Below are 13494 nucleotides of genomic sequence, written 5' to 3'. Positions count from 1 at the left end.
GAGGTTCTTTTTAACTTGTAAGAAATGAATTCTTTTTAAACCAACTTGAAAGCCTAGGAAAAAGAACAATCAAATTCCTAAATCTAACTCCTCCAATCTGCAAGTTCAATGATTAGTAATCCGCAATAAAAGAAGGTTAGTGAAAAAAAATTAAAAACCTTAGACGGACTTATACAAGCCTAATTTTCTGGCCCTGTTACAAATTATCTCTTCTCTCTGTCAGAGTTATGCGCTAGACTTTTGCACTTATGTGCTACAGAAAGGTACAAAAGCACTAAAGGATAACCCCTACATGCTATTCCGATTTCCAAATGCGCTATATTGATACCTCAATGCGCAAGAAAGAAACATAAAGTATTAGGCACTAAAAATAAGCTCCAAAGTGCTACAAGAAGGCTCCTATGCACTAAACAATGTGATGAATGCGCTACTGTTTGCCACAGATGTGCTAAAGTATACTCCGGATGCACTAAAAAGGTATTCCAAGGTGCTTGTAATCCTTCTCCTGCACAAAAAATGATGTTATTTATGGGGATGTGCCCCACGGTAGGCACCATAAATGTATGCGGGAAAATGAGGTGACGAAAACGAACAAATCAGATTCAAAAGACCCACACACCAATGAGACTCTTGGTATAAGTATATGAGTTGATTCAATCAGTTCAACTTCCCAAGGGGTGTCCCATTGTTCTCTATTTCACAGGATCCCTAAAGTCAATGATTTTCTCTTAGATCATTGAGCAAAGTGACTTAGGAATGACAACTCCAAGAACGAGTGATGTTTAATTTATATGCATGAATGCATTCTAAGATATATATGATGTTTAAAACTATGATGATTAAGCTTGTATGAAGATGATGATATGATAAAAGATTAGCAATTTTATTGTAACATGATATACTAGTCTAGGATGAATATTCTATGATATGAAAAATGTTCCTAAATGCTATTATGATGATTTAACAAAGAGAGGCTAAAATGTTTAGTAAATTAGACTATAACGTAGATACATGAAAGATTGTTGATATGAAAATGAGGAATGAGATCTCTATTTATAGGGAAAATAAGGCAATGGATGGTCAAGATTGAATAATCTTAACAAGGACCAAGATTGAAAGTTAATCAATCCATGTTTACCAATGAAATGGTGAAAATTGTCAACAAACGGTTGCTTGAGAGGAGATGTAAGAAGCATTAAATGCTTGAGAAGACATGAAGGTTACCCTAGGAGGTAAGGGTTGAGGTTAGGTTAGGGTTATCCAATGGATAAAGCTTTTTACCCAAGGGGTAAACTCTTGTGCAAGGGTTAATAAGATAACCAAGGTGGAAGCCATGAATGCTTGATGAGACCCTTGGGTCAGATGAGGGTTAAGTTAGAGGAAAGTCTCTAACCATGCAAGAAGGTTGAGTTAACCATTAATGGTTAGGAAGACTTTGAGGGTTAACTTGTTGAAGACATAAAGCCTTTAATGTATTTCAAAGACATTGGAGGCTTTGAAAAAGTGACTTCTCTTTGCTTAGGAATGTGACAATAATTAGGAGATGAATTAGGCTAAATTGGAAGTGATTAGAAGAATCCAGAAGGGGTTTAGCAGGCAAGTGGGAGATGTAGGAAAATGCAAGTGGATGGAGGGGGATTTTAATTAAAATAAAATTACTTTATTTCAATAAAATAGATGCAGCGTGCATAAATACAAGTGGGGGGATTTAAAAAAATAAATTAAATTTATGTATTTGCAAGGATTAATTTAATTAAATGTAAATTTAATTAAAAAGGGAGAAAGGGCAATTAATTAAATAAAGTGATTTATTTAATCAAAGGCTAGAAAAGGCTTAAGTGAATTTAATTAAATAAATTGAGTAATTCATTTAATCAAATAGATGAATGTGAAGAAATTAATTAAATAGAATTTAATTAATGAGAGGAATGGGGTTAAAATAAATATAAATATTTATTTAGGAAAGTGGTCAGATTTATACGTCTACATAAATATACTAGTTATTTTTAGATATATAAATTGATAAATTTACATAAAATAATAGCAAATTATGAAGCGATGGATAATATAAATAATATCTAAGAATATATCATAAAATATAATCTATAATATTTACAAAAAAAAAAAAAGAGTTTTTAAAACCATTTTCATAAATAAACTAACATCTGAAATTCACTTTTTTTTATGAAGGATTTTTATCCACAAAATTGTTTAGGGAGAACACGAGATTGAAACATTTTTGACTAAGAGCCAAAGACTGAGGGGTATCCATTGACCCAAATTCACCCGATCCCAACCTCATCTTTTATATGTGGGAACCTTACACTGAACAAAACTTGATCTCTGGTGAGCTCATTATAAACTTTCCATTATGAAATCCACATTTACTTACACAGTTTAACAATAAAGTATAAAATACATTGACTTGTTTCTAACTCGTGAAATTATAACATAATTTTTTAATTATCTATAAATAGTATGTTGAGCAGGCAATGTTAAGATCGAATGTGCATACATGTAAATGTTGCCTTTATTAGGTTGAATATAACATGATTTGAAGATTTGGAAGACAGTCAGGCTTGAAAGAATCAAGGTTGTTAAGGTTCCATGATGTCTGAAGTATGTCAGAAACTTTCTGTCCAATCATAAATTTACAGGAGAGAATGGGTATCCAGTTGGGAACTGTAATGACAGATATCATGGCATAAGTTGACTTTGTTATTAAAATAGGATTAAGTAGTTTTGAACTGTAATATTTTCCTTTGAAGGAGCCAAGAAGTTTTGAACTGGGATCACAATTATCAAGCAGAGTCCGCAATGAAGAGCCATGGAAATAATGAGAGTCTTGTGGAGTCACTTATTCAGAGTAAAAAAGACAAGTCTGAGGAGGATTCAGTATATATTGAAGTCTTGTTATCACAAGAACAAATTCCTTGGTCAGGGATTGCTAAAGCTGCTTTGATGGAGTCTAAGAAGCTGTGGATTCTGTCTGGCCCTTCCATAACTGTTAGCATATTGAATTTCATGATGAGTGCCATTTCTCAGATGTTTGTAGGACACTTGGGAGAGCTGGAGCTTGCTGGGGCCTGCATATCCAATGTGGGAATCCAGGGACTTGCCTATGGAATTATGGTTAGTTTCCTTTACATTCTATTTAAACATAAATGATTTAATGCCCAAACAATTGAGAAATATGCTCCCTATTTAAGAAAAAACAGTTTAGAATGCATGTACCAAAATAAGTGTGGTTCCATCTTATTAACTTTGGGTTTTCATGATCCTACATGGCACCTAACATATAAGGTTTTGTATCAAATTTTGTAGTTGCGAATGTCAAGTACAGTCCAGACAGTGTGTGGGCAAGCCTATGGTGCCAAACAGTACAATATGATGGGAGTCATCTGTCAAAGATCCATTATTATAATGACTACAACTGCAATACTTTTGGCTTTTGTCTACTGGTATGCAGATCCTATATTGGTGGCAATAGGCCAGAGCAAAGAAATAGCTGCAGAAGGAGCCATCTTTGCCAGAGGGTTAATTCCCCAGCTGTTTGCCTTGGCAATAAGTGATCCCATGCAAAGGTTTCTGCAGGCTCAGAACATAGTGGCACCACTGGCATATTTATCAGCAGGCACATTTTTACTTCATATTTTGCTAACTTGGCTGGCTGTTGACAAGCTGGGATTCGGCCTACTAGGGGCAGCTTTAACACTGAGTTTGTCATGGTGGGTTCTGGTTTTTACTACTGCTGCTTACATATTCTACTCCCCTTCATGCAAGAAGACATGGACAGGCTTCACTCTCAATGCTTTTACTGGACTCTGGTCTTACTTCAAGTTAACTTTGGCTTCTGCTTTTATGCTGACGTATGCTTTTACATTTCCCTGTACTTGCAGTCCTTTCAGTGTTCATGACTAGGGTTTCTACTCTTAGGTTATGTGAAATGAGTTAATGTTAAATGACCAGGTTGGAAATATGGTATACACAAGGGCTTGTGCTCATTTCTGGATTCCTGCCAAATGCAGAGATTGCTTTGGATTCTATATCTGTCTGGTATGTCATCAGGGCCCTGTTTTTGCCTTTTTTCTAATTTCAAAACGAAGTAATAAGAATTAATTATAATGGGCTTAGTTTTAAATACAGTTCTTAATGTTTGTGCCATCGTGCTCAACCTGCAGCATGAATTGTTTGAATTGGAACTTAATGATAATGTTGGGCCTCGGCACAGCAACAAGGTACTGGAAGGCCAGATTCTTGGGCATTTATTGCATTTTCTGTATCATCAGAGAAATTTGTGTGCAATTTTATTTTTCCCCTGGGTATAAAATTTTTAGATTTGAAAACTTGATTCTTTAGATGCTTTTTTAGTTTATTTATGACTTTCATTAAGACATTTAGCTTCATTCTGAAGTGGTTTCAATTTTCAAGTCTTCCCTCACTGCTGTTCTAAACTTATTACCTTGGGAGAGAGCCAAAGATGAACATCAATCCATACCAAGTTCACCAAATTCTTCTCAACTTCAAATGTCAAAATGATAGCTGGATAGTGGAGACGGCTTTCTCTTTCCAAATATTGCATTTATTGTTATCCAAATTTGGTGGGTTTCCTGAGTTTTTTTATCATACAGCACGTTACATTGTACTTCAAAAAATATTCTGTTCTGACAACCATGCATGGGATCTCCTTTCGAGACCGAGGGATTCTTATATATATTTATTTTTTGTAATGTCCCCACCTTTTTAGCATCTCAGTGGAGTTTTTAGTCTTTACATTTTCCGAAGGCTAAGTGGAGAAATAAGAAGAAATTGATTAAATTAATTTCTTATTAAGTCATTAAATAAAATAAAATTAAAAAAGGTGACTTTATATTTAATTAATTTAATTAAAAGTGACTTAAGTGATTTATTTAAATATTTTAATGTTATTATAAAGTTATAAAGTAACTTTATAATAATAAAATCACTTTAATATTATAATGTGTGAATATGTCTTTAATCCCACATTGGCTGTTCGAGCTCTCATAAGAAAGAATAAAAAGGGACTTAAGAGCTCATTTTATGGGATCCATCCAGAGAATTGATATTTGTTTGTTATGAACTTGGGAGAAGAAGCCAAGGGTTTCTGATTCAGTCAGCCATTGGAGAGCGACCATTCTTCAGTGTTGCAACCATTTGAGGTGGTGAAATATCCACTGAATTTGGCATTTCAGGAGAGCTTCATTCTGGAGTTCTATTTGGGCTTTAAAAAGAAGGGAAGACATCTAGGGTATGCAGATTTTCGAATATATATTAATTGCAGACCTACAGTTTCATTTGGCAGCCATTAAAAATCAGAATTGAAGCAATCATTTTCAAGATACAATTGCTGTTACACTACCCGCGCTACAGTAGACACTATAGTAACCGCGCTACAGTAGACGCTATAGTAACCGCGCTACAGTAGACGCTACAGTAATCCGTGAATAGTGAAACGCTACAGTGGCGCTACAGTACTCGCGCTATAGTAATCTGTGAATAGTGAAACACTACAATGGCGTGAATAGTGACGTGCTATAGTACTAAGAAATCAGACATTTAATTGGCAAATTATTTGTAGCTACAATAGGAACGTGTTTAATTGGCAGTCCATTGAAGAGTGGAGACCATCATTTGCAGCAAGCATTTTACATATCAGGTTCTCTAATTTTGTTGTCATAAGTTTTGGAAATTACATGTTATACCTTTGTAACTATTTGGTGTGAGAATAACTAATAAAAACTTCATTATGCTGCTGCCACATAATTTCTAGTTTGCATGTCAAGTGTTTGATGATTTGTCAAGCAGCTGTAGTTGTTATTTTTAGTTACTTATATGCATCAAAATCAATTGGCATATCATTTCTATGACATTGTTAGTCAATCTTTCATGGTTAAAGGCATTCAAAACATTAATTGCAGTGAACAAAACCCAAACAATACAAACAGAAAACTCATAACAGCAAGTACAGACTTTGCAAGACAAGTGTTTGACAAAATTCCCAAGGGTAGAAATCGATGATTTAAGGGCAAAGTTAGTAAGGGTTCTTAATTTTTTTAAAGCTTAAATTCCACTACTCTAAACTCTTGTTTTTTCTTTTTGTAGCATAAGAGTTGGGAGCAAGACACCCCAAGACTGCAAGTTTTTCAGTATTGGTTGTGGTGATCACATGCTTACTTATAAGTCTCATTCTCTCCATTGGAGTTCTTGTACTTAAGAAGGAGCTGAGCATGGCCTTCACTAGCAGTACTGTGGTTATGCGTGCAGTCTTTGAATTGATACCACTTCTGGCAATATCAGTTCTCTTAAATGGCATTCAACCAATACTATCAGGTATATTTGTATGGGGTTAAAATTAACTTGAATGATGGTTGATAGTTGTTGTTTTTAGATTAGATAGTGTTTCATAATCTGTGATCCATCATCAAGATAATATAGAGTTATAGGAGTTTCAAAAATTCAACTTTTGATTCTCAATACTTTCTATTATGGTGATGATATATTTATGTTACCAGAAACCAGAAACATAAATTACAACAACAGCAACATGATCAGAAATAAAAGATTTAAAGATTGTGAAAAAGAAATGAATTTTCTTTCCATGATATTTTTATTTGTTGAAGATATAATTAAACAATTTTATATTTTTATGAATTCGAAAAGAAATCAAAATAAATATACTGATAGAACAAACAAAAATCATGCCTGCTGAGTATTCATTAAATGAATTTTTAAAATAAAAAAAATTCAGTTTAACTCCTCAGAACGGAGGGGAAGCCTAAAAATCCACAGAACAAAAGGTGACCTGCTGTAATTCAAAATAACAGTGACCTAGGGTTAACATAGGATGGAAGAATGGTGAACTAAAACAATCTAGAAATTTTTTTTGAATGAATTTTGGTTCAGTTGACATATTCTTTAAGAATGCACTAAACATCTATAATAATATATTTATAATGTACAAAGGATAATGATGTCTTGATGTATTTTAGGGGCTGGATAGCAGTTTTCAGACCAAGGCATTGGGCGGAAAGGTGGCATCATTATTCATATCAGATTTTTTTTTGACAACTGAAATATCTTAAGAATGGTGGTTTGCAACATGAAAGATGAAATCGAGGCTCCTTTCTAATAACATAGATCACAGAATGTAATTTAGAATATTGACACAAAAACTTTTACAGAATCTAATCCAAAAACAATAACATTAAAACTTATGTATTAAAATCCACACTTTTTATATGAAAACTCATCTTTATACACACGAAAAAATTTGATGACAGGTGTGGCAATCGGATGCGGATGGCAGGCGGCAGTGGCTTATGTCAATCTAGCAACATATTATGTTGTTGGTCTACCCATTGGGGTCATTTCGGGATTCAAGAATGGCATTGGAGTAAAGGTAATAGACAACCATATAATGTTTCATTGTAGATAATTATACATAAGATGAGTAAAGATACTGTTTTTTATATTAAACAAAGTCGTTACAAAAATGAAAGTTTAAGAAAAAAAACTACTGTTGTATCTCTTATTTATAGATTTGTAAACATTTTGTATTGGCATCTGACAGGGAATATGGTGGGGAATGATCGTTGGAGTAGCACTTCAAACATTGGTCCTCATTGTAATTACATCACGCACTGATTGGAAAAAGGAGGTAAAAATAAATCTATTTTTCTCTCACTTCAGAGATTTAATAAGAAAGCATTAACTCTGATAAAAAATGATATTGTGTGCCCAACTTACAAAGAGGTGAACTGTGTTTGCAGGTACAAAGTGCTGAAGAACGCACAAGGTACGAGAAACCCACCATCAAAGATTCAACTGCAGTAAATCAGTATGGAGAAATCTTACATTGAAAGAATATGTAACAGAAAACGAAAGAATAATTTGTTGAGTATAATTGTTTTGAATTAGAGTTAACCATTCACTTGTGGAAGAAATTTAAATAGTTTTTTATCGGTGGATTGAAATGTGTGTATCCAGTATGATGTTTCAGGAGACCGTTGGCAGTAAGATGTAATAAAATAAATTGATAAAATTTTCCAAGTTAATATTTTTCATTTGGATTTGGGAATGTTTAGATTAATAGTAGTTTGAAAAGGAGAAATTATATATCATTTAGATTATTTTCTTAGGAGTAAAGACAAGAAAATGATTAAGGTAAATAACATAAAAGACAATGCAAACTTAGAATATTCTTTATTTCAAATCATTTTCGTTCTTAAAATAGAATTGGAATTGGAGTAGAGTGCATTCTAGTTCCACTTAATTTTCTCTTTCAAATAGTTCTTTTCTTATAGGTATAGATCATTCACTAGTAAAAGAAGCATGAAATAAGGTTATATAAAATAGGAGGGCATAGAAGACATGAAATAAGAGTGAATAAACGAAAAAGGATGGAGGAGAAAATTATAGAAGACATAGGAAGAGTGACCAAATATTGAGGGCCTAGGCCACTCGAATAGGTCATAGTGTGGTCTAGAAATAGGCCTAGAGGAGCACATTTACGCTCATTTGCATTATGACCTCTACGAAATCGAAGCATCATTGACATTTTGATGCTTCTAGAATGGATTCTTCTAGAATCATAACAAACATCGTGAAGAGAGAGATTGTCAGTTCTAGTAGCTAGACAAATCAAGTGCCTCGATATCTATCTAAACTCAAGTCTCTTGGGGTATCTTAGGGAGACATAAATGAGAGTTTAAGTAGGAGAAAATGAAGGTGCAACTCTATAAAATAGTGGGTTTCACATTAACTTTTGCACCTCCACTTTTGGGATCAACATTTTTGAAGTGATAAAGCACTTGTAAATCATAATAACACCCACATAGAATAATGTCAATTGCATCTAGGATATTCACACTTGCACAAAGTTGTACTTTCACATAAAGTGGATGTGCTTGCATAAGTTTGTGCATTTGTGAATCAAGATTTCCTTGCACAAGGTAGAAGTGTTCTTACACCCAATGAAGCTTGCATTGGCCAAGGGTGTGCTTGTGCAAAATCACACTTACATGTGATAAAGTGGCACTTTCAAGAGAAGATACTTACACAAAGTTATGTTTGCACCATGGGGATAGATTTTGATGTCAAAATAGGTTAATAATGTGGTTTCATGGGTGTAGAGAGTCTTCATCCATTTCAATAACATGAGAGATAGTTAATGACCATGAGGTTATGGAGACAATTAGATAAGTTAGATATGATGTTCTTGGAGGAAATTGGATTGTATGATATTGCTCACTTGTCAAACATTTGAAGAGTGCATTGAACTATGATGATCACATAGGTAGAGAAATGATAGAGTGAGAGGAGTTCATTCCTCCTATTGATAGAGGAGATTATTATCATTTTAAAAGACATGATGGTTCTTAAATATCCCAATATAAGGAGAGCTGGTTGAGTATGACTTAATGATTGGAGAGGCCTAGCTTTAATGAGTATTTATGTATGGATGAGCTTCCAATCCATGGGATTGAGCTAGACTTAATTAAGGGCATGAAAACTCTAGAACCTTTGCTAATTTGTATTGTTAAACTGATGTCTAGGTTGCTAGCCTCAAATAGGATGTCACACAAGTTCCTTTTTGGATGGGGATGTGCCTTGGATATGATGCTATTAGAGGGTTTAGTATATATGTGGAGATCATGCATGTTGATACAACTACATAGGTTATGAACCTTTTTGTCTATCAAGATAGGGAAAAGTTTGGGTTGTAGTGTGACATTGTTGCATATTAAGGCTTAGGAGCATATACCAATTTAATGGTTGGTAGAAGATGGATTGAAAGATCATAGATGCCCTTATATGGACATTTATAGTGAATCCTTATGCTACAAGAGGATGGGGAACATGGTATATTGGTGATGAGTAGTGGATAAAATTGACACGATAATTTTGGGGCCATGGAGGGACTATGAGGCCTAAGATAAAGAGGATGATCAACTTGCCTATGCACATTAGAGTTAGTATCTTATTAGTTGGATTATCCATGTAGTGGAGTACTTATTAGAGAAAGTATGTCTATAGTTCAGATAGTATAGGGATTCCTAACTTGCGAGGTTATTTTTGCCAAGGTAACATAGGAGATAGGACCATGGGGGAGATTGCATGGATAGTTATACTATATGGGAAGATCAATAGGGAGTCTAGGTAGTTCCTTTTATATAGAAGCTAGAGTTTCCATGCACGAGGACCGCCCTAGATTACGATGCATGGTGACCAAGATAGAGGCTAGTGAGTTTGATGATGATTAAGGGTTAGATGATAGTTGTAGGATGATGGAGGATTATGGAGGAGAATGGAGAGGGGGGAAAATGGGGTAGCAATAGAGAAGGGTACTAAAGAGGAGGAGGAGATGGAGTCGAGAGAGATCTTATGCCTTCTCTATAGAAGAAACAAAGTGAAATTGTAAGTCCTTTTCTTATGTCTTTTGTCTAATGCTTTTAGATTGTTTGCTTATGTCTTTCAATTCTCTTGAACCTTCCTCCCTATGATTTGATATCATATTGGAAAGTGACCTAGAACATGTACAATATTAAAGATATTAAATCATGATTGCACAAAAAATATTTTAAAATATATAATAATATTAATGCTTTTCAATTGCATTTTGCAATGAAATTGTGCACATGTTTATAAAGAATTGCATTTCGGTAAATTTTCTAAACTACCTTAAGAAAAATAAACTCCTAACTAAATATTTATTAAATCTAAAATTAAATACTTTATGAAAATATGTAAACTTTAATTTTTAAACACCATGAACCTCTAAGAAGAGGCTTGAAAAATAGGGAAAAAAATTGGACAAGCTAGGAAAATGGAGTTGGACGCTAAGGTAGGGGGGCAAGTAGAGGAAGAGAAGGGTGTGCGGGAGAAAAATGATTGAATACATCATTGGGTATTTGAAGGAGACTCTAAACATCTAGATTTGGTTGTGGTTTCTTTTTATATAGGAACTTCCTAAAGAGATGGAACAACCTCATGTATTAGTATCAATTCAACTATGATTACCTATTGAATGATTTGACACAAAATTAAAACATTTAAATTCTAATGGTTTGGATTAACTATTCATTCATATTAGTTTTCTCATTTAGAATTATATTGTAGTTTCGATGTTATTTTTTTGGTATAATAATATATGTGATGATTTTTCCTTATGTCAAATGTCATGAAATATAATTTTCACTTCTTTTGATTCAATTTGAATTGTTTCCTGATAGCTTGCACAAATAAATATTCAAATTTAGTTCTTAATTTATCAATGGTATTTGGATTACATTACTTGATCGTTATAAAGTAGCAACATTTTAGGAATAGCATCAACGTCAATGAATATTACACTTTAGGCATCCTATTGATGTGGCATTTGTATCTTCAACTCATGAAGTTGTTAATGGGGTTTGACTAGAAGCCAAATAAGTTTCATATTTCAAGTCTTTTATAATATACCCCCAAGATATTTCTTATCCCAACTAGGTCTCAAATTAAATATCATTACACATTTTTTACTAGTTTAGTGTAGTAGAGGATATAACTACAACAAGATAGACAAGATCACACCATTTTAGGATGAAATCATGTGTAGTTGTACATACTAATAGAGTAGGCATTCATAGTAGATTAGAAATAGATTCTTTTAAAGATTTTATAATCAAGTGCTTCATACAATTAATGTTATCGACCCAACATTAACAAAAATAAGCAACAAATGTATCAAATAGATTATCAGATTTGGCACTTCTCCCATCTCATCTTACGTGCATCCTTAAAATTTTCAATCTATAGCCATAGTTGAGACATTTGACTAGAGAATGACAATGCATAGAATTGACATAGAGAATAATGGACAAAGTTCCTAATATTGTTTGTTCCTCCCTTAATTTCCTTTGTGGGATAGGAGAACATTCTAAATGCACCTTTATTGCTAATTATTTATAAGGGAAGGATTTTTTTTTCCAGCAAACATTTCCATTTTAATTTGTCTACTATTTCATTTTTTCTTCACTGGTGTGAGAGGCATCACATATGAGGCCTACCTAGATCTCACTCAATTAGTTTCTCTCTTTAAGGAGTTTTTAACATTACAAATGGGTACCTAATATATTTTCATTTTTCGGACCTGTTTCTATTTTCTCCTAAGTTACATTATATGGGGGTTTTGGTGTATATGTTATACTTCATATAAATTAAATGTTTATCCTTAGAAGTGTAATATAGTATCTAGTTAATAATGTTTACTTAGTATATTAGGAATATTTAATTTCTCTCACCCAAGTAGCTAATAATGATTTGTGCACCTTAAATTGAGGTACATAAGGGCCACCATTTTTCACCAATCCTTGATTTGTGGTATTTAAAGGTGCCACCTCTATTAATCAAACCCACCTTTATCTCAATTAGGCTAATTTAACCCATCTGTCAATTGAGAATATTTGAGAGTTAGATTCACAACTCTTGGACATGTTTAATATTTATTAATTCTCTTTATAAATTTGCTTCATAATATTGGTAATATAAATCTTTACATATTTCCTAGTTTTTTATTAGCTCATATAAATCAAGTCCTATGTGAAATTATTACTTATGCACAAATTCGACATTTTATTAGAGCTATTATGTCATAGGGCTAGTCCTTTTTTTAAGTTATTAAAGAGCTTAGATTGGGTTTCATGAATATTTGGTTAATGGTGGACTTATTCTAAGATCACCATTGTGCCTAAAATAACCAATTCAGATAGGAACTATATTTTATTATATTCAAATTAAGTAAAATATTATAATTAATAATTTAACATAAATATTAGTATTAAGATATTAATTATATTATTGATATTTATTATGAAATTTATTAATATATTATATTAATTAATATTATATCATAATATATTGTTAATGAGTAATAAGCCATTGAGACTTAATAATTCAAACGACCTTTAAAATTGTCTAAAACAGAAAATATCATCTTTGTGGCACTGAAAGATTTGATCTTTAATATTATCCAACATAATGTTGATTTCTTTTCACTTTTTGTTGGCCCCTTGTAGCTGAAAACATAGACAAACAATTTGATATAAGTTATTAGAGTATAACCTTTGAGTTTCTACCTCTTGACGAGAAAACATAGCCAAGCACCTGCCTTTTGTATATTGAGTAAAAGAGCTTGTTTCATATAATCAGCCACAACATTATTATAAAGACCAACACCCAAAATTGTCTCTTTCTAGGTCAAGGTATGATAAAATATAGCAAGAAAATTATTAAAAATAACATCCAATTTCTTTTTAGCAAAAAAGTAGCCCCCAAAAATATGCTTTAAGGTTTTAAAATGATGATAAAAAAGATATTTGACTAGATGGGTCAGCACATATTTCAATTTATGCCCTACAAGCAGTTTATGATGAAGGATCTTCCAAGCTAAAATTTGGGCATTAGCCTTTAGGCCTTCATGTTTGAACACTCAAT

The 13494-nt window shown here is 32.9% G+C and overlaps 1 protein-coding gene across 1 annotated transcript; it reads left to right on the top strand.

The window, feature by feature from the left end:
• Positions 1-2817: 2817 nt before the first annotated feature.
• On the top strand, positions 2818-7880 carry LOC131029426 (protein DETOXIFICATION 41-like). Its single transcript, XM_057959899.1, has 9 exons — positions 2818-3132; positions 3325-3869; positions 3970-4056; positions 4182-4238; positions 5418-5434; positions 6130-6351; positions 7302-7420; positions 7592-7678; positions 7791-7880. The coding sequence occupies exons 1-9, from the start codon at positions 2818-2820 to the stop codon at positions 7878-7880; spliced, it is 1539 nt and encodes a 512-aa protein (XP_057815882.1).
• The last annotated feature ends 5614 nt before the right edge of the window (positions 7881-13494 follow it).

This window comes from Cryptomeria japonica, chromosome 4, assembly GCF_030272615.1.
Source record: "Cryptomeria japonica chromosome 4, Sugi_1.0, whole genome shotgun sequence".
NCBI classification, from domain to species: Eukaryota; Viridiplantae; Streptophyta; class Pinopsida; order Cupressales; family Cupressaceae; genus Cryptomeria; species Cryptomeria japonica.
This window is presented reverse-complemented; position numbering and strand designations above follow the sequence as displayed.

Bases quoted from the DNA above. Each gene is read 5' to 3' on its own strand.
- LOC131029426 (XM_057959899.1), top strand. From the start codon at position 2,818: ATGAAGAGCCATGGAAATAATGAGAGTCTTGTGGAGTCACTTATTCAG. The intron at 6,352-7,301 runs GTATATTTGTAT...ATTTGATGACAG, and splicing joins CATTCAACCAATACTATCAG to GTGTGGCAATCGGATGCGGA. The intron at 7,679-7,790 runs GTAAAAATAAAT...CTGTGTTTGCAG, and splicing joins GCACTGATTGGAAAAAGGAG to GTACAAAGTGCTGAAGAACG.